This window comes from Danio rerio, chromosome 17 (assembly GCF_052040795.2).
Source record: "Danio rerio strain M-AB ecotype USA chromosome 17, GRCz13ab, whole genome shotgun sequence".
Taxonomy (NCBI): domain Eukaryota; kingdom Metazoa; phylum Chordata; class Actinopteri; order Cypriniformes; family Danionidae; genus Danio; species Danio rerio.
This window is the reverse complement of record NC_141037.1, coordinates 11,531,191-11,554,000: the sequence shown is the minus strand read 5'-3', so window position 1 is coordinate 11,554,000 and position 22,810 is coordinate 11,531,191. Positions and strand designations below refer to the sequence as shown.

At 35.1% G+C, this 22,810-nt stretch overlaps 1 protein-coding gene and 1 long non-coding RNA gene across 6 annotated transcripts in view; one reads left to right on the top strand and one right to left on the bottom strand.

The window, feature by feature from the left end:
- Positions 1 to 22,810, top strand: part of mipol1 (mirror-image polydactyly 1) — a 176,727-nt gene that overhangs the window by 78,046 nt on the left and 75,871 nt on the right. For all 5 annotated transcript variants that reach the window (NM_001305467.1, XM_087288603.1, XM_087288602.1 and 2 more), the window contains 3 exon segments: positions 2,779 to 2,908; positions 9,930 to 9,963; positions 15,285 to 15,455. In NM_001305467.1, the coding sequence (NP_001292396.1) occupies positions 2,779 to 2,908; positions 9,930 to 9,963; positions 15,285 to 15,455 (335 nt within the window).
- On the bottom strand, positions 9,179 to 12,440 carry LOC147833017 (uncharacterized). Its single transcript, XR_015513042.1, has 4 exons — positions 12,355 to 12,440; positions 11,056 to 11,947; positions 10,671 to 10,989; positions 9,179 to 10,474 (listed from the first exon to the last, which is right to left on the bottom strand). It is a non-coding gene; the product is annotated as an uncharacterized LOC147833017 (long non-coding RNA).

Here is a 22,810-nt window from a genome sequence, read left to right as displayed (position 1 = left end):
TAGCCAAGAAAAAAGAAATCAGTTATTAGAAATGTGTTATTAAATCTTTTATGTTTAGAAATCGGTTGAAAATTGGGGGGAAAAGGGTCACTAATAATTCAGGAGGGCTAATAATTCTGACTTCAACTGTATATATAGTTATTTTCCTCCCTGGAAATAAATACATTAGATTAAAAATGAAACAAACTGTGCTTTAAGCATCTTTACTGTAAGAAAAAACTTTAATTATAGCTACCTATGTCCTTTAGTCAAGAGCAGTAAGTGATTTTCTTCTTTTGTTGTTTGATTAATAATTAAAACTGTTGGAATATTGTGCACTGTCACTTTAAGAGCAGTGCGATTCTGATTTATGGTTTCACTTTCACATGTCTTTTAATTTTCAACTCCTTTGTTTATTACATAAATGAGGGTTAATATGAATAATCACTAAACACTGTGCTCTGACACAACTTCGCATGTATTCGACCATTAAAGCGCACACATTAAGATGACTTTAGATGTGTGTGCTCTGCTTGTCTCTGAGGCTGAGCGCGCGCACACACAACAGCATGCGCTTTTAAAAACATGAATGATTCAAATGTTCATCAATGAATGATGCGTATCCCGCGCTGAAAACGTTACACTACAGTTCATGCTTTTAGTCATTTTCACGTGAAACTGAGCTTTGCAGAGCAACAAATGTGTACAGCTGGAAAAGGAAATAGGATGCAATAATCATTTTATCTTGATTAATGTTTTTTCATAATCGTTAGAAGCCAAAAAATCGAAAACGAAACTGATTTTCTATTAGTTGCACAGCCATAGTTGCAGGTCAGGTTGGATTTGTGAATCAAAATCGAGGTATATTTGATCAGAGAGTTTAGAGACGATTGCTCAGTTGAGTTGTTGTTGTTTTTCTTAGCTTATACGTTTTTACATTTTTTTAAATTATATTTTAATTGTTTGTTCATTGTCCCATTCATGTCCGTTCGTTCATTCATCCATTCGTCCATCCGCCTATTCGTTTGTCTGTTCGTTTGTTCGTCATGTCATTTATATTTGCTTGCAATCATTTATGATTTTCAGTTTCCCATTCATTCATGCTTTTATTCCTTAAATGTTTCATGTTTTCATTCATTCATTCATCCATCCATCCATCAATCCATTCATTCATTTATGCTTTCATTACTTAATTTTTTCAAGTTTTCATTCATTCATTCATTCATGCTTTCATTCCTTAATACTTTCATGTCTTTGTTCGTTCGTCCGTCCGTCCGTCCGTCCGTCCGTCCGTCCGTCCATCCATCCATCCATTCATCCATTCATTCATTCTTTCATTCCTTAATTCTTTCATGTTTTCATTCATACATTCATTTATTCATTCATCCATCCATCCATCCATCCATCCATCCGTCCGTCTGTTCGTTCATTCATTCATTCATTCTTACTTTCTTTCTTTTATTTGTTCATCCATCCATCCAACCATCCATCCATCCAATCATTCATTCATGCTTTCATTCCTGAATTCTTTCATGTTTTCATTCATTCATTTTTTCAACCATCCATCCATCCATCCATCCATCCATCCATCCATCCATTCATTCATTCATTTAGGCTTTCCTGCTTTCATTCATTCATGCTTTCATTCCTTAATTCTTTCATGTTTTCATTCATTCATTTTTTTAACCATCCATCCATCCATCCATCCATCCATCCATTCATTCATTCATTTAGGCTTTCCTGCTATCATTCATTCATGCTTTCATTCCTTAATTCTTTCATGTTTTCATTCATTCATTCATTCTTTAATTTATTAATCCATCCATCCATCCATCCATCCATCCATCCATCCATCCATCCATCCATCCATCCATCCATCCATCCATCCATCCATTCATTTATTCATTTAGGCTTTCATGCTTTTATTTATTCATGCTTACATTCATTCTTTCTTTCTTTCTTTCTTTCTTTCTTTCTTTCTTTTTTCTTTCTTTCATCTCATGCTTTCATTCATTCATTCATTGGTTGTTTGATTGTTCATTTAAATCATTCCTTCATTTCACTTGTTTATATTTGTTATCTTCATCTCCACTCTTCCTTCCTGATTTTGTCATCAGTTGTGCCCTTGAAGGTTTTTGGCCATTCATCGTCCATTCATTTGTGTGTTTGTTCATTTGCTTGTTTGATCGTTCATTAGCTCATTCATGCATTCACCAGGGGCCTTCATTTCCAATATGTTTTTTTTTTTAAACATATACACTATGTCAGCACGCCCGTGGACCTGCCGAGGCCCCGTAGGTCAAACACAGCCATGTTTGTCCTCCTATATGAGGATGTTTTTCGGTTGCTTTCTGACATCCATGAGCCTGGTGTAATTGCTTGCGGTTCCCGTACAATGTTGATAAACCAGAGCGTTTCCATGCTGAAATTTCATAAATAAAATGTCTCCGCAGTCTCCAAGAGCCTGGAACTCTGACTTCAGGGTGTTGCTGCTGTTTTTATTGCTCTGGGCGCTCGTGCACACACACACACACACACACACACACACACACACACACACACACACACACACACACACACACACAGACCTCCCCCGGGGAAACTGTCTTCTCAAAATAAGGCTCACTTAGAGTTATTAATACTTATGCCATAGTGTTTCAACTGCAATAACCTCTTTCCCGAGGAGCTTAGCCTTGTTATTGTGCAGCTGGAGCTCTGGAGTGCAATACCAGAATAATAACCTCCCTCCCTCTCTCTCTCTTCCCCTCTCTCTCTCTCTCTCTTTTTTTTTTCTCTCAGTGCTAGTGGAGGAAATCTATAAGGCTCAGAGGGAGAGAGACCAGGCTGTGATGGCCAGACTGCGGCTGGCGAACGAGGAGAGGGATGAAGCTTTACTTCGGGCCAAGAAGCTTCAGGAGGCGACACTGGAGTATGTGCTGTTCAAACCTCTTCCAAAACAGAGCTTTTATTCAGCTTGTCCAACTACATGCTGCTCTAATCATTTCTGTCCTCTGAAAGGAGCTCGTAACAAAATGAAAATGTGATAATCTGGATTTGCAGCATTTATTTTTTATTTTTGCTTAGGTCAGAAAATAACACTCTAAATAAAATATACAGTATATAGACAGCAAATATACATTAATGTACCAGCCAGATCTCACGAGGAAACCTAACTTTTATTTATTTTTTTACGTTTTCTCAATTTAGTGGCTAATTCATATGAGTTCAGTCATACAAAATTGTATGATTTTTAAAAAAAACCTCTAAACCCAACCATCACTGGGGCGTAAACAAATCGTACTAAAATTTATGAATGAGATTGTATGAATTCATACGAATTAGCCACCTAATTAAAACATTAAGAATCAGCGTTAGATAGCGCTATATATATATATATATATATATATATATATATATATATATATATATATATATATATATATATATATATACATATAACGAGATATACATAACATGCCATAAAAATCACACAGAAACAATTTCCCTAACAAGAAATTATCAGGAAATTGTAATTATAAACAAAGCATATATTAAAAAGGGAAAATAGTACAAATATACACAAAAACATACATAGATAACATAACATGAACATAATAATAATAAAACAAACAATAAAAAGAAAAAATTAAGAAATTTAAAAATTAAGAAATTATAGAGATAAAAAAAATTATAAAGATATAGGTGTCTTCTTCATTGTTTTTTTTTTTTTTAAGAAAAGGGATTTTCAAGAACTGTTTTTGGCTTTTGGTAATGTGAACCGAATCTTTTCCATTCAAAGAGCATGTAAAAAAAATCCCAAAAACCCATTGCCGATAAGAAGGGGAGGCTGCTGACTTGATTTCCAGCATTTAAAGTTGTGCCATTGTATTCATTGTACTCTATTTACTCTTTACTGATGTTTTTTTAATAGAATTTAATCTGAGAGGTAAGTCATAAATAAATTGTCACTTTTGACTTAAAGTTTTAGTTCACCCAAAAATTAAATATCTAAATCACATCACTGTTTCAACCCTCTGAGACCTTCGCTTCTCCTCAGAACACAAATTACGGTATTTTAGATGAAATCCTGGAGCTCTCTCATCCTCCAAAGAATGCAAATGTCCTGAGATATTTAAATGGGGGCCAGCAACCCACAATTTTAAAAATGTCTTCTTTTGTGTTCAAGAGAATGAAAAAAAAACACATAGTTTTGAAAAGGTGATGCCAAAGTTTAAAATTTTTGGGTGAACTGTTTCTTTAACCCAGTGGTTTGGTTTTTCCACATTTGGGTTGAAACAACTAAACGTTTTTAAAGTTTATTATTTGTTACATGCAGAATGTCATATTCAAGGCTTTGCAAGTGTTGATTGTTTTGTAAATTTTGAATACACTCACTGGTCACTTTATTAGGTACACCTAACTAGTACCATGTTGCCTTTAGAACTACCTTAATCCTTCATTGCATAGATTTAATAAAGTACTGGAAATATTCCTCAGAGATTTTGGTCTATGTTGACATGATAGCATCACGCAGTTGCTGCAGATTTGTCGGCTGCACATCCATGATGTGAATCTCCTGTTCCACCACATCACAAAGGTGCTCTATTGGATTAAGATCTGGTGACTGGGGGTCATTTGAGTCTAGTGAACTCATTGCCAAGTTTAAGAAGCCAGTCTGAGATGATTTGCACGTTATCCTGCTAGAAGTTGCCATAAGAGGTTGGGACACTGTGGTCCTTAAGGGAGGGACAAGGTTGACACGACTGAGCCCAAAGTGTGCCAAAAAAATATCTCCACACCACCACCACCAGCAGCCTGAATCATTGATGGATCCATGCTTTCATGTTGTTGTCGCCAAATTCTGACCCATCCGAATGTCGCAGCAGAAAATGAGACTCAAGCGACAATGTTTTTCCTATCTTCTATTGGTCAATTTTGGTGAGCCTGTGTGAATTGTGCCCTCAGTTTCCTGTTCATAGCTGACAGGAGTGTCACCCGGTGTGGTCTTCTGCTGTTGTAGCCCAACCGCCTCAAGGTTGGACATGTTGTGCGTTCAGAAATGCTCTTCTGCAGATCTTGGTTGTAATGAGTAGTTATTCGAGTTACTGTTGCCTTTCTAACAGCTCAAACCAGTCTGGCCATTCTCCTCTGGCATCAACAAGGCATTTTTTGCTCACAGAACTGCCGCTTACTGGATATTCCCTTTTTCGGACCATTTTCTTTAAACCCTAGAAATGTTTGTGTGTAAAAATCCCAGTAGATTAGCAGTTTCTGAAATACCAGCCAAACTGGCACCAACAACCATGTCATGTTCAAAGTCACTTAAATCAGCTTTCTTCCCCATTCTGATGCTCAATTTGAACTGCAGCAGATCGTCTTGACAATGTCTACATGCCTAAATGCATTGAATTGCTGCCATGTGACTGGCTGATTAGAAATCAGCATTAACAAGCAGTTGGACAGGTATACCTTATAAAGTGGCTGGTGAGTAAGGCTCAAAACCGTTTTGTGTAAACAATATAACTTATTGCCTAATTGGGGTTGGTGATATTTAATGACAATTTAATAAAACTTATTAACTCAGAATCTTAAACTTCATGATCTAAAAGGTGATAAAATGAAAGGTTTGGTTTCCACGCTTCTCAGTCCAAGCGGTGTTAAAGTTTTCTTCAGAGATTTTAAAAGCAGTGGATTCAAGGGTTTGAGAAGCATGCGAGGTATGCAGTTTTACTCACCGTTGCTTTGTACTTCTGCTTGAGGACAAGCTGAATGAACAGACAAGGGTTTGAGGGGAAATCCAATATCGACTGGTTTGGAAATATATCAGAGGGGTGTGACATTTCTTAAGAGTCCCCTCATCCTAGTTCTGGGCTGTCAGTCAGAAGTTCCACTGTATAGGAAATCAATCCTGTGCTTTAGACCTGCAGATATTTACCACTTATCACCCTCCTGCTGGTCCCAATTAATAAGATCTTCTTCTCTGTATGTTTAACTGGTGCTGTTGTTTAATAATTGAAATTTGAAAAGGAATATTGCCCTGTGGCCTCCAGAGGATGAGATAATTTATATCTTATTTGAATGAACACTCCACTTTGAACAAAAAATAAATAAAGAAATAAAAAATTGGCTAATTTGATGACTACCCTAGAGGTAAACAGTTGAGTTTAATCATTTTTTTATCCATTCAGCCAGTCTTTAAATCTGGCATGAGCACTTTTAGCTTAGCTTAGCATAAATAGCTGAATCGGATTAGACCGTTAGCATTTTGCTCAAAAATGAGCAGAGTTTTGAGAATTCTTATTACAAACTTGACTATTCTGTAGATAGATTGCTGCAGCCATGGTCCGGCAGTAAAGATCCTTGATTGTTACACCAGAATTACAGTGTAGTTCTGGCCTAGAAAACAGAAACTTTGTCTTTGTATGCAATGTAGTTAGTTACAGAAGTATCAAGTTTTAAATAGGAAAATTATCGAGACTCTCTTGTCATTTTTTGAGTAAGATGCTAATGGTTTCATTCGATTCAATGATTTATGCTAAGCTAAGCTATAAGTGTTTCTGCCAGTCTTGGAGATCCAGGATTAATGGATTCAAAACTCAACTGTTACACTCTCTGGGGTTAAGTAAATTGAATTGTGCCTTTAAAAGTGGTTGTCGTTTTTAGAAAATGGCTTTTGTTGACATCAACAAGCACTCTGACTAATATAAATTTCTATTTACCAATGACTTTATGTTCTTCTTTATTGCTCGACGCCCTCTTCAAGAGGTATTCGTCACCTTACACCCTGTTTAATATTTCAGTCGGCCTCATGATTTATTGATAGTTACTCAAGTCGCTCAAATGAACCGCAATTATTGAGAGGCATGAAATGCATTTTCAGGAACTCTTCAGAATCTAATTATAAAAGCGCGTCCCTTTGTGATCAGAGGGTCCATTCTGGCCCCTCTCTCACAAAAATATGATAATTGATAGCCAAGAGAAATCCCATTATCTTTGGGGGAATATGGACGCACGTGTTCTAAGCCCTTATTTTCAGAGGTCACTCTTGGGTCCATTGTGTGAATGAGTATGTACCTTTATAATGGATGGAGATCCATGTAATGCCTTTGTAAATGAGTGGAGGGGTTGTTGTTTTTTCTGCCTGGTGGCTGAAGGAGGAATTCGATTTGCTCTTAAAGGAGCAGCATGCCTGCAAAAGCAGAGCGAACAGTATTCTGCAGTTCATCTGCCATATTTTCTCAATCTGCTCTGTTAAACTCTTCCTTGACAATTATACAGTAGGGTCCAAAAGAGAGAGTATGTTATATTTTAAGTAATGTTCCAAAGTTTGCTTTCTTTTTTTTAAGGTTTGACATTTGATATTGCATTAAATATTATTAATGTTTTCACATCACAAAAGTGTTTTTAAAATATATATTTATTTAAAATGATTCTTGAGCAGCTATTTAGATCACATGAATGATTTCTGGAGGATCTTGTGAATTCTGAATTTATACAGCAGGAATAAATTATATTGTAAAAGTTTTATAAATAGAAAACAGCGGTTTTAAGTTCAAATACATTTTCACAATTTTGCAGTTTTTTTTTACTGTATTTTTGATAAATATTTTGATATTTTTTGACATTTGGACTGTATATATATATATATATATATATATATATATATATATATATATATATATATATATATTCTTCAATACACTTTAGAATGAAAAAAAGACAGTTATGCAAATTACTGTAAATATTTTTCTTTAATATTTATCTGCTGTATAAATGTGAATGAAAAAAATATGGGTAAAATATCATGTGTAGTAAGTCTGTCTGGCCTCTGGAGATGTGCTACACCCTTTAGAATGAGAAAATTACAGTTTTGTGAATTACTGTAAACATTTTTCTTGAATATTTGTGTGAAATTACATGAAATTAACCCAAAAATAAATGAAAGACATTTAGCAAATTATAATTTTGTAACCAGGCATGATGAGACTTGAATTGGACATTCTAGGTTGACACATTTATATTTACTGAATAACGAAGAACCACCTAAATGTGCCAGGCTGCTCTTACCATAAAACATATTTTGTTGGAATGTGGAAGTTTAAATTCCATTTGACAACATTTAGACAACAAGGAGTGTAGTTTGATGGACATTTTAAAAAGGTACCACCAGGAGGAGTTTTAAATTATTTATCAAAAATTTAACTGAAAAATCATATTTAATTTTGAATACATTTTGTGTGAATATTATCTATTTATATTTTATATATTTGTTTAAGTAATTTTTTTGTGTCATACGAATTTGTTTTTATAATGTAATATTTTATGTATATCCATTTTGCCACGAAATAGCCATACGTTGTTGATGTGTCAATAAATAAATAAAAATTAATATTTGTGCGCTTTAAGATTAATGTAAATATGCATAAAATCTAACATGTAGTAACTCTGTCCGGCCTCTGGGGATGTGCTACACCCTTTAGAATGAGAAAATTACAGTTACGTGAATTACTGTAAATATTTTTCTTTAATATTTGTGTGTTGTACAAAGGTGAATAGAAAATGGTTAAAATATCACATGTAGGTAGTCTGTCTAGCCTATAGGGATGGGAAAATTAAAAAAAATAACAGTTATGTGAATTACTGGTAATATTTTTCTTTATTTGTCTACTGCACAAATTTAATGGATATATTGGTAAAATATAACATGTAGTAACTCTGTCTGGCCTCTGGGGATATGCTGCACCCTTTAGAATGAGTAAATTACAGTTACTTAAATTACTGTAAATATTTTTCTTTAATATGCGGTTACCTACAGTGGCACAGTAGGTAGTGTTGTCGCCTCACAGCAAGAATGTCACTGGTTTGAGCCCTGGGCTAAGTTGGCATTTCTGTGTGGGGTTTGCATGTTCTCCTTGCATTTGCGTGGGTTTCCTCCGGGTGCTCTGGTTTCCCCCACTGTCCAAAGACATGCGGTACAGGTGAATTGGGTAGGCTAAATTGTCCGTAGTGTATGAGTGTGCGTGTGAATGTGAATGTGTGTGGATGTTTCCCAGAGATGGGTTGCGGCTGGAAGGGCATCCGCTGCGTAAAAACTTGCTGGATAAGTTGGCGGTTCATTCCGCTGTGGCGACCCCGAATTAATAAAGGGACTAAGCCGACAAGAAAATTAATGAATGTGTCTACTGTACAAATGTGAATGGAAATATAGGTAAATTTTCAGGTGTAGTAAGTCTGTCTGGCCTTTGGTGATGTGCTACACCCTTTAGAATGGGAAAATGAAAGTTACCTAAATTACTGTAAATATTTTTCTTTAATATTTGTGTACTGTACAAATGTAAATGAAACTATGGGTAAATACATAAGGCTTGACTTTTGGACTCCACTGTATATATATTTATTTCATACATTTATTGCAAAACCTACAGATCAGGCTCTCAGTGCCGTTGATCTACATTAGCCATGAGCAAATCTTTGTGCCTGTGCATTTGTTATATAGCTCCATATGAAAAAAAAAACCCTTCAAAATCATAAATATTTCCTGACAGTGTGACCCGCGAGTCTCCAGGTATTTGGCTTCGTAATTACTGTTGTCTTTGCCTTTATAAAGATGCTCACGGCAGGTGTGGCACAAAAGGTTCAGGCCTAATCCGTCTCTCCGTTTCCCCACACATATGAACAATTGATCCCAATAGTCATATAAAGTAGTAAACATTAATAACTTAACAATTCACCGTCAGTTCTGAGCAGAATGGGCATTACAGTGGAATGCCAGCACGAGCGGGCGGCACTTTTAATATCTCCGAGTGTGTCTTCTGCTTTCATACCAAAACCCACAGAATGCAATTACTGGATTTGGGAAGTGATCTCATTTTGCAGAGTGACATAAAGGAAACTCATGGAAGCTCACTACATTTCATTTCTCCATTTTCTCTCTCTCTATCTCTCTCTAGGCTGGAGAATATTAAACCTGAAGAAAGTGATGTGGTAAGCCTTCCTCACTGGAGAATTTCATCTCTGATTGTTCTGTGTACCCTTTTTGTCTGACCGTCTTAAATGGAAAAAACAGCCACAGGAAAGGCTTGTATTGATGCTTACTGTGATTTCTTAATTTTATTTGTTCATTTTTTTTAGCATCAGTTTTCTGTTTATTGTTTGAACACAAGTATTGCTTTACATAAAGTACAGGATGTAGCATTTTTATGGTGTTTTATAAGTAATCAGATGTATGATTTTTAGCTGCTAGATTATAAAATATATACTGTAAAACCCAACCATCAGCGTAATCAAATGAAATGAGTGTAGTTAACTTAGTTTACTGAAGGTTAATTCTACTCATTGGAAAAGAGTTTTAAACTTAGTGTTGAAGGTATGAGTTAATTAAATACCTCATTACTTCAACTTAAATGGAGTAAGTTCACAGTACTCGTATAGATTAGTTTTTTTTTTTTAGCTCAAACAGTTTGAGTTGCCTTAACTTATGGGTTTTACAGTATCACTGAAAAAAGTGTTGCATGCAGAACTGTTGCAAACAAATTAATTGTGTTCAATTTAAACAGACAAATTAAGTTTAATAATGTTCAACTTAATTTGTTTGTTTAAACTCAACACAAATAAATTGTTTACAACCACTTAATGTAAACAAATTGAGTAAATCCAAGAAATCATCTCTGAATAATTTTTTTTTGGAGAACTCAGTTGGTTTGAGTTCTCTTCATTTATTCGGTTTAACTGTGCTCAAATTGCTTTATTTCCTCAAACGGATTAAGTTCACAGTACTCATTAGGATTAGTTTTTTAACTGAAATGTTTTTTTGCATTCGGTTTCCTCAAATGGTTTGAGTTACCTTAACTTTTTGGGTTTTACAGTATAGAAAAAAAGCGTATCTTGCGTTGACCATAAATACGATATATCATGTGCAATAGTGCTGCAACAACGAATCGATAAAATCGATTACTAAAAGAGTTGGCAACGAATTTCATAACCGATTTGTTGTGTCGTGCGATGCGGAGACTTTGATTATTAAAAAAACACTTCAATTCAGTGTGGAGCGGAGTGAACATGGTCTCTCTTGCGCACCGATGTGGAGTTCAATGCCTCAAAGACAGGGATGAGGAGGGAGTTCAACAACAGGGTAAACCACTACAGAATCCTACTTCTGTTCCCTTTTTAAGTGAGGATCATAAAGTTTCTGGTGCTGGAGTTTACTCTTTATCAATCGTGACATCAAGCAATGACATGTTAGCGTTAGTTTGTTAACTTATAGTGGCTATAAAAAGTTCAATCTGAGCTTTGGCGTCATGGCTGGCGCCTAGCCAGAGCAGGACATGTCATATTATCACACTTATGAAGTGTTTTAACCACCCAATGCTTATTTTATGTTTTAGACATACAAATACACACAAGTACTAGTAAAACAACACATTTAGAGTTTGTTAAACACACTAGAAAGTCTAGGGAAGTCCAACAATCCATTCTAATGTAATTTGCCAAAGTGTATTGTTCATATCAGATACACGTAGTGAAAGTAACCATAAAGTTCAATCTATTCTTCTCCCAGTTGGCCAGCCACTTGCTTGCATGCATTTTAGGAGTAACTGATGAATTTAAAACTCACTTCCAGCTTCAGATTGAATATATTAACCTCACCAGAGAAAGGGTTAATAACAGAAGTAAAGCAGTGGTGGTAAAGTTACTTTGCATTGCAAGACTAAAGACACGTTTTTATTCAATCACCTTTTCTGGATCTTTGATTTTTCCATCTGTTGTCATGTGTAGCTGCACTGCAAAAAAGCATTTCTTACTTAGAATTTGTCTCAATTTCCAGTCCAAATATTTAAAAAATCATAAATCAAGACTAGACAAGAAAAATGACAAATTATGTGATGCTTCTTTTTGAGATTATCTCTTATTAAGATTATTTTTCCTACCCCATTGGCAAATAATTTTGCTTGTTTTAAGCCAACGATCACTTAAATTTGAGGGGGTTTTTTCTTCAGAAAACAAGACATAATTTCTTGTGCTAGTTCATCTGTCTAGTATGTATCTTGATTATAAAATTTTTTTTTGATATTTGGATTGAAAACTTATTTAAATAAAGGGTTGGAAATGATTAGGTGACACTTTACAATAAGGATCATTGGTTAATGCATTAACTAACATGAACTAATCATGAACATCACTTGTACAGCATTTATTACATTTACTAATGGATTATTAACATTCAAGTCCATGCTTGTTAACATTAGTTAATGGACCATGAGTTAACATGAACTAACAATGAACAACTGTATTTTCATTAACTAACGTTTATTAACATGAATATATACTGTAGTAAATGTATTGTTCATGTTAGTAAATGCATTACTTAACATTAACTAATGAACTTTATTGTAAAGTGACCAATGATTAAAATAATTGTTAGTTGCAGCCCTAATGTGATATATCTAGAATATGTGCACTGTAAAAAAATATTTAAAAAATTATATATAAAACAAATAATAATAACAATTGAAATAAAAATTATTTTGTACCAACCAAAACAATTGTTTAAAAAAGGTTTTGTGAAATATGTCATTAATTTTCTTTTTGGCTTAGTCCCTTTATTAATGGGGTTGCCACAGCAGAGTGAACCGCCAAACTATCCAGGAAATGTTTTACACAGCAGATGCCCTTCCAGCCGCAACCCAGCACTGGGAAACACCAATACACTCTCATTCATACACACATACTACGACCAATTTAGCTTATTCAATTGACCTGTACTACATATCTTTGGACTGCGGGGGAAACCAGAGCCCCTGGAGGAAACCAACGCCAACAAGTGGAGAACATGCAAACTCCACACAGAAATGCCAACTGACCCAGCCGGGGCTCGAACCAGCAACCTTTTTGCTGTGAAGCGACAGGGCTACCCACTGCGCCACCCCACCGCCTTTTGAAATGCATATTTTATATAATAAATTAAACATTTATTGTTTCATTATCTTCATAAACGGAAAGGCACATAAAATGAGACCAAGCCTAAATTTATGCGTTAAATATGCGTTCAAATATATGTGTTCAATGCACCAAAGCATTCAAGATTGGAATTCAAGTTGAATATGTCATTTTCATGCCTAAAGGCCCTTGCACACCGACACGTTATTTTCTTGCGTTTTCCGTCGACATTTAACGCCTCGTGACTAAATAAAGGGCGTCAGTGTGATTGTGCACACCAACGCGCAAAACGCCAGGCGCAAAAGCGTCATTTAAAAAAAAAAACGCCTCATGCTCGTTTTTTTTGTTTTGACGCACAATGTCAAAACCTTCTCCACCAATCAGATCTGCACTTTTGTTCACGTGCACGGAGCTGCTGAAGTTACCGTAAACAGGACTTGGAGGCGCTCAAGCGCAAAACTGTCAATGCGAGCGCACATTGAAGAAGATGCCCAGAGGCGATATGAAAGTGGAGCTGCTTATTGCTCTGTGAACAATAATCATTTCTTCATCACTATAGCAGGAGCTGCTGCTTGAACCATCCATGCTTGTTTAAGTCACCAGTAAATATAGCAACAAGCGTGTGAACGTCCGCTCCTCCACTTTTTCTGTGTTATAAACGGGTGTCAGAAGCTTATAGTTGTGTCAAAAGTGTGATTTGGCATACTCGTCTGCTTGACGCCAGTGAAAAGCACTTGGGTTTGAACACTGAAAAACGTCTCGTAAAACGCTGACGATAAACGCAAACTAAAAACGTCCCGGTGTGTAGGAGCCTTTAGTGTGTAATCCCTAACTGCTCATGATGCAATTCGATAAAATGTATTTTTCTCATGTTAAAACTAGTTTTTGTCCCAACCATCTGCTACAGCGACGTGCAAAATTTCAGAAACACCATAAACTGCTATGATGATCTCCTCAGGTACAGATTATGGGCTTTATTCAGTGTTATATGCTACTAATGGTGAGATTTACGTCACATTTATTGCCATACTACTGAAAGCAGTAGCAGATTAACCTCTCATCTTGAAAATAACATAACTTGCAAGCGATTTAAAATTCATTGACTTCGGCCACTCAGCCCATGTACTTTTCAGCATCCCAAGTTCGAATCCTGGCTCGAGGACACTTCCCAATCCTACCCCCTCTTTCTTTCTTTCACTTCGCCTCCTGTCTCATTACTGTCCTATCTAATAAAGGCAAAAAGGCCAAAAATAAATCTACAAATAAATAAATAAATAGGTTTAATATGTATTAATGAGTGCAGTGGCTGGTATTTAAATGTTTCTGTTGCGTTTGGTGCAGACAGACAAATTGCTTGTTGCTAGAATCTTGTTGTGTCACATGTAGTTCGAACACAGTGGAAGGGGTTAAATATTGACTTATGCCGAGTTCAGACTGCAAGATTTTCAAAGTAGTCGTGTCACAGATGTTTTCACACTGCATGACTATATGGGCTAGCGTTTCGTCGCTGCTTTGTTTACACTGCAAGATGGATCGCCGACAGGGACTTTCACATTGCATGACTTTACCATAGGAAGAATCACCGACAACTTCGTCCAAACTACGTCTCACAGCCAAAAACATGTAGTATATCTTTTGTTATTAACTAACGTTACATAATGAGAAAGAAGCCTTTAATGGGGTAGAAAATGTACATATTTGCTCACCTGGGTTTAAAGGGAATTAGCCATTTCTCCTCAACGTTGATAATAAACTAATTTATTTTTTGTATGAAACGTCAAACAGACACGGTTGCTCCTGAGTCCTGTCAAACCTCCACTAGTTTTTCCTCCATTTCGTGGGACCAAATAAACCGAAAAAGAGCGCTTTTAACTTCTCCCCCAGCCTCCCGCTGGCCTGCAGCAGGTATACACACACACACACACACGCAAGTGAATGCTGCTCTCTCATTGGCTGTAGGCGATGGCTGATGTTATTTTCAGTCAAAACTCAATTCACACAGAATGATTTGCATCGCCGACAGCTCCAGATATTTAGCATGCCAAATATCTCGCAGGCATCGGCGACTCATCGGCGATTCTCTCAGATCGCGTCTTTGATAGTTCATACTGTGTGATTGTCACTCACATGCACGAGCAACGATTTGCCTGTGATTTCAGGCATTTGTCGGCGATTTCTCAAAACCTGTCGGCGAGCCAAAATCGGGGCTAAAATCACGCAGTCTGAACTAGGCATTAATTGAACCACTTTAAATCATAAATAATTACATTTATGCTGGTTAAGTTAAATTTTAGTAAGGTTTCTTTTGAAAAATGTATAAAGCAGACCCCAGGGTTGCAAATGTAAATGTATCTGTATGTTCTGTTCAGGATCTGGAGGAGCTGTTGAACCGGGTGAACAGTGCAGAATCTGCCCTCGCTATTGAACAGAGCGGAGCGGCCATCATTGAACAGATCCAAAGGGCCAGAGAGCGACGTTCCCAGATCACCTCAGAGGAGATGAAAACAGTCATCCAGGAGCGAGACGCTGCTTTAACCAGGGTACAAACCCACAGCACACACTCAAGGGTCAATCCTAACACACACCAGCCCTAAATGCTCCTCTCACAGTAGTTGTGTACTGAGCCAGAAACCTTTACACCATAGAAAAAAAAAAATCAAATACGACTCTCTAAATATTGACTATCTCTCCTCCTCCTGCGTTTTTGAACTCCTCTGCAAGACGACTTTGATTATTGGTCTATTAAAGCACATACATCTTGTGTTTATTCACAGATCCGGCACTGATTTAAGAATCAACACACACCAGCCACCTAATTCACATGTCGGGACAAATATTGCTGCGTAACCTCAAATATTTGGTATATGGTTCCTACACACATAATTCAATCAAATGAAAACAAACAAGCAGGTAGCTAAATATTGACATCCAGATATTCGGCTTCATCATAAGAGTTCAAGTGTGGGGCAGTGGATGTATTTGCGGGGATTTCTTTGTTGATGAATGCCGCCTTGCGTTTCATAATTGCGGCTGATTGCACTACTTGGATGTGGAATTGTATCTAGTTGTTGTTCCTGGTGCTGTTTTAGGTCAGCGGGTGCTTTATGTTGACATTTTTTTTTTATCAGGTGTTGTGGCACAGGTTATCTAGGCCTTTCTGACTATTTGATTTCTCAGACTTGACACGGTATTTTAGGCTGGTGTTTTTGTATAGACTGTAAATAATGCTAGGTTCCACACAATTCAGTCATGTTGTCCCAACACAAAGTAATTACTGTACATTAACTTAAGTTAAAATTAAGTTGATTGAACATAAAACAATTAAATTGTCTCCCAGAAAACTCAACAATTGTGTTGATTTAGCTCGTAAATAAGTAGTTTGAACAAGCAGCATTTTTTGAGTGTAGTTTGTGTGTATCTTTGTGAAAAATTGCAAATATTGACATTTTGAAAGTAGTTTTTGGCAGCATTTAAATTGTAAAGTGCAACAAAAGCATCAAAACAAAAAAAGTATTATATTATATTATACTATATTATATTATATTATATTATATTATATTATATTATATTATATTATATTATATTATATTATATTATATTATATTATATTATATTATATTATATTATGTTATTCATTAATTCATTCATTCATTTTCTTGTCGGCTTAGTCCCTTTATTAATCCGGGGTCGCCACAGCAGAATGAACCGCCAACTTATCCAGCAAGTTTTTACGCAGCGGATGCCCTTCCAGCTGCAACCCATCTCTGGGAAACATCCACACACACACACACACACACACACACACACACACACACACACACTCACACATACACTACAGACAATTTAGCCTACCCAATTCACCTGTACCGCATGTCTTTGGACTGTGGGGGTAACCGGAGCACCCGGAGGAAACCCACGCGAAGGCAGGGAGAACATGCAAACTCCACACAGAAACGCCAACTGAGCCGAGGTTCAAACCAGCGACCTTCTTGCTGTGAGACTGCCTCGCCTATATTATATTATATTATATTATATTATATTATATTATATTATATTATATTATATTATATTATATTATATTATATTATATTATATTATATTATGTTTAATACAACAGTTCTGTCTGGTTCTCGAATCTGATTAGCTGATAGCCATGAGATGTTAAAATAATATTAGCACTCGTACAGCCTCTTCACCCTTGTGTATTACTCCGCCAACACAAGTGGCAAGCAGAGGACTACAGTTTGACAAATATTGCAGCTGTTGTACAACATAATGTACTTTTGAGGCTTTTTAGGCAAGAATGTAGTTGTTTCGATTGAAACTCTGCAGTTTATTTATAAAGACTGATAATAAAGAAGTTTGTTTTAAATATGCATAAATTGGCCATTCTTTGCAGAGCAAAGACGGTTGACATTCTGCCACAAGATTGCAACAAAAAATTATAGTGAGACCGCACTATAAGTCCTTAGGGGAGAAAAAACAGCATGTTTTCAGTGTACGTTTCAAACTATAGCTGAACAAATCATTAAAGAACAGGTAAGTGACATTCTAAGTCGATCTCTGTCTTTTGTATTTTATAGTGCTCTATTTATACCATAGTAATCTGCTAGTGTTTCAGCCTTATAATCTTAAAATTTGAGCAAAATCACCTGTTTTGTCATCACTTAAGACATTACGCTAGAAAATCATTCAAATACAAGCTCTAAAGCGACATTTGTGAAGTAGCAACAGTTTCTGCTGTTTTGATGTCAGCTGCAGATGTGAATGAGCGGTGGAAGAAAGTAGTTCCTTGTACAACAGTGTTTTGAGACTCTCTGTGTTTGATTTTCTTTTTTTATAACAATTAGGTTGTCAAACTTTTGTATAAATGCAATATTACACTTGTAGCAGTACGATATGGCTGTATATCGTCACTGGTGCGATACTAAGGCACTCAGCCTATGGCCTCGATCCACCAGTGCAGATATACAGACATATTCCATTGCTATTCTTTTGATTGTGCTCATATATTATATTATATTTTATTTTATTTTATTTTATTTTATTTTATTTTATTTTATTTTATTTTATTTTATTTTATTTTATTTTATTTTATTTTTCAAAAATTTTTAATTGCACAAGCCCCAAAATGACTTAGCAGTCATTTAACAGTATATTGATAAAAAAAAAAAAAACTTGATGTACTTTATGAAAAACTTAATCTATCTGTGATCATATTAATTTATTTTTTATTTTTTAATGATGAAATGTTATTATAAACTACAATTCAGGTGGTTGTAAGATCTTTTTTAATTAATGTTTTTGATAAATTGAGACCATATGGTTTATTTTTGCACTATAATTCACACTGTAAAAGCATCAATCAGACTCACTCCTTTATTGAAAGGGGTGTCATATTCATAAAATAATCTGGCATAAAATCTGGCATAAAAAATGCATACAGAAATTCTTCTCCAGCTCGACCAGGCTAACCTGTATCACCCTTTTTTAATACAGTTGCAGTTGAAGTCTGAATTATTAGCCCCCAGCATATTTTTCCCCCCAACACGTATAGCTTAAGGGGGCTAATAATATTGACCATAAAATGTTTTTAAAAAAATTAAAAACTAGCCAAAATAAAACAAAAAAGACTTCATTCAGAAGTAAAAATATGATAAAAAATACTGTGAAAACATTCTTGCTGTGTTAAACATCATTCGGGAAATATTTGAAGAAGAAACACAAAAAATTCTAATACTTTTGACTTTAACTGTATATGAGCAGAAGGCAGAGGCTCATTCATCTCAGCTCCACCCGAAATGTAGCATCCGCATCCCCTGCCTGTTCATTGAGGCCACAAAAACCCGAATCTGTGGGGTAATTTCAAGAAGTAAGTTGCAAACGGCAGGTCTAATCCCTGAGAGACGGGAACGGGTGCTCTCTGTATCCCGGAGGATCTGCTTCTCCCCTGCCGTTCCTCCATCTCGCAGGGATTAGAGCCCACGTCCCTCTGGCCTGCCCCAATATGAAAAGCTGGATAAGTGCTGGAGGAAATAAATCTGATTCTCTCGTCCCTACCTCTCCTGACAGAACGAGATCCGCTTCGTTATGGCCCCTTATTGAATTTTATTCTTGATCTTGATAGAGTGCTGATGTTAAAGTGAGAGGGGAAATGAAGTCGCAGCTCGTGGTGAATTAGGCCTGGCTGATTGGCTTGAGATCTTATTCTGAGGATTTTTTCTTTTCTTTTTTTTTTTGTTGCCGTCATGTGGTTTAAAGCTCTTGTTAATGCTCTTGGCTTGTTGGTTTTTATTCAAATGTGATTTGATGAACTATATTCATACAATGGATGTTAATTTTTTTATTTATTTTAAAAGAAAACAACTAGCAAAAATAAAAATTTTGTAATTTCACAGATGCTGCATGAAATAATAATGTATAATAATAATACTATTACTAATAATCATATTAACATTTATTATTATTAAAAATAATATTTTATTATTAATAATAATTAATATTATTAATAATACATTTTATTATTATTGTAGTAATAGTATAATTTTATTATTATTGTAATAATAATAATAATAATGAAATAACATTTACTTATATAATGCGATTACAACCAGGGTGCCCATTACAGGGAGGTTTAGGGGGTGAATTACCCTCCAAATAAAGCTTGATACCCTCCAAAGGACATCAAAACAATATGTATGGGTTGTTCATTGCTTTGAAATTGAGAAACAAGTTCACTCTAATCTGTATTTTAAATAATAATGTTAATAATTAAAATGATAGAAATTCATTTGACCACCCCTATAATGGTTCATACCATTGGGAATGCATAATCACACCAATCAGTCAACTAATTACATCAGAATACACTAAATCAGGGGTGTCCAAACTCGGTCCTGGAGGGGCCAATGTTCTGCATATTTTAGTTCCAACCCCAATTAAACACACCTAAAGCAGCTAATCAATCTCTTTCTATACTAGAAACTGACATACAGGTGTGTTGATGAAAGAAGTTGGAGCTAAACTATGCAGGACACCGGCCCTCCAAGACCAAGTTTGGACACCCCTGCACTAAATAGTCTATCCCACAAAACAAACTACATTTTATGAATAATATATATGTATTTTAAATAAACACGTATTACAATCATGAATTAAACAAACTAACATCACCAAAAAGTCTATATAGTTATAAAGATTTTTCTTTATTTGATCATTAATGATGATGGCAATAATAAAAATTTTATTTTAAAAATATGAACAGACTAGTACAAAATAATAAGTATTTACTACTACTGCTACTACTATTATTCATATTACTACTATTATTATTATTATTAATAGCATTATTATACTAATATAAATGTATTACATTTGTAATAATGATACTATTTATAATTATAATTATTATAACAATTTAAATATATGATTAGTAGAATGTCTAATAGCATTATATACGTTAAATGGTTTACAGTTATTATAACAGTCCTTTTTCCTAATATATCAATTGATTGACTCTTTTCAATCATTAATAAAGATGCCAATAAAGAATACTTTAAATAATTAACAGACTAATAAAAAAAAAATCACAAAATAATAAGCATTAACAGCTACTTGCTACTATTACTACTAATTACTATTATTACTATTATTATTATTAATGATAATAATAATAATATTTAATGTGATTAAAAAAATATTACTTTTCAAAACATGTTTAAATAATACATCATTTTTTATTATGTATTTATTTATTTAATTTATTTATTGGACTATGATTTTATTAAATAAATAATGCACATACAAAAACAAAAGCTTAGTTGGCTGGTACATTTTCAAAAAGTCATGAAACCAAAGGACTTCATTTCCAACAATCCCCAAACTCACAATTTTTAGCCCTGCTGTTAATTTGTATTTATTTTTAATTTCAAATATCTGCCAAATGATGTTTAACAGAGCAATGGATTTCAACAGTATTTCCTATAATATTTTTTCTTCAGGAGAGAGTCTTCTTTGTCTTATTTAGTCTAGTTTAAACTTAAAAAAAAAAGATTTTAAGGTCTATATTATTAGCCCCCTTAAGCAATATTTGATTGTCTACAGAAAAAAAAAACATTTTTATGCAATGATTTACGTAATTACCATAACTTTAGCCTAATTAACCTAGTTTAGCCTTTAAATGTCATTTTAATCTGAATACTAGTATCTTGAAAAATAGCTAGTAAAATATTATGTAGTGTCATCATGTTATTTAACAAAAAAATGTACAGGGCAGCTAAGAATTCAGGAGGGCTCATAATTCTGTCTTCTAACTGTACATCACGATAGGCCAGAAAACACTTCCACATCTTTCCATTCCGCGTCTCCTTTAAAAATCTAAAGCAGGTTAATGTGTCTGTTCCCGCGCCTCATTTCAGCCCAGCTGCTGCTATTTTTGGGGGGCGTTATGTGCGTCACCGCAGAGGTGCGTTTCTGATTAAAAGACGTTTTCCCCAAAAGCCATCTGCAGGCCGAGAGCCATAACTCAGGCTGACAGTAAAGAGCAGCGGCGTGTTTGGTCTGGCTGGCGGTGCTGTTGTTTTAGTCTGCAGAGGAAAGAGACGGGAGAGGTTTTGGTGGCTGAGAGGCCTGTTTGCTGCTCTTTGAGATGGCTGGATGTTGAAACATTGGGGCTTGTCAGGCCGCAAGGACGGTTTACATTCCTGGTAAGTGTCCGTCCATCCTGGAATGTGACCGTGGAGAGGAGCACATGTGGACTTGGTAGAAAACAAACACTCTTATAATAATACCCACCAAAAGAGCTGCTCACATCCATGTCTGACTGTCGACCATAAAGTATTGTGTTGCATTGTATTGTACTGTATGGAAGAATGAGGAGAGGACATACAGTAGACAATTATGTAGAGTTGAAATCAGTTATTTATATTTCATTTGTAAATATTTTTATAAGTATTTTTAAACATAATAGATTTGCTAACTAATAACTAATTTCTTCTGTCTTTACCATGATGAGATAAATAATATTTTACTTGTTACTTTTTCAAGATAGTATTCAGATTAAAGTGACATTCGAATACTTAAATAGGTTATTGTAATTATTTGTTCTGTAGACAATATAGGGGGGGGGGGGGGGTTCTAAAGGGGGCTAATAATATTGACCTTAAAATTAGTGTAAAAAAATTATAAAAAATAACTGCTTTTATTTCTGACAAACTAAAATACTTTCCCCAGAAGAGAAGATATTATAGGAATCACTGTGAAAATGTGCTTGCTCTGTAGGCAGAATAGACTGTAGAATGCATTAAGTGTATTAATGAGTTCTGATTTAATAGTTGTCACATTTTATGTAGTGATGCAGTCGATAATATTTTGTTCTAGTGTTTCTGGCTTAAACAGTTGCTGATATAATTTTTATAACATATATCTTTTCCATATATTAATTTACACATAATTATTAAAATATCCTGTTTAATAATTACCTTAAAGGTGATGTATGTACGTTTTTGAGCCTTCTAAAGCTTAAAAATACCATAATATGTTTGAAGATATTTAAGAAACATGCTAAGTGAACATTCTTGTTTATCTAAAAAACAATGCTGAAGTCAGATATTCTGCTTTAACAGTGATTTATGTGCCGGATCTTTGATTTGGTCCCTTTAACCCACCCAATGACAGTTTAGCCAATTTTATTTTAGCACCTCGGGTTGCCTTGTTGGAAAACAGTATTCAGTCATGAAGGCTCTCATAGCATACGTCCGTGATGGAAATGTGACTTTCGGTGGACAGTAGCAGACTATGAACTGAGACGCAGATTCAAGGCTCTATTCTAACGATCTAGATGCAAAATCTAAAGCGAATGGTGCAAAAGCATTAAGGGCGTGTCTAAATGCACTTT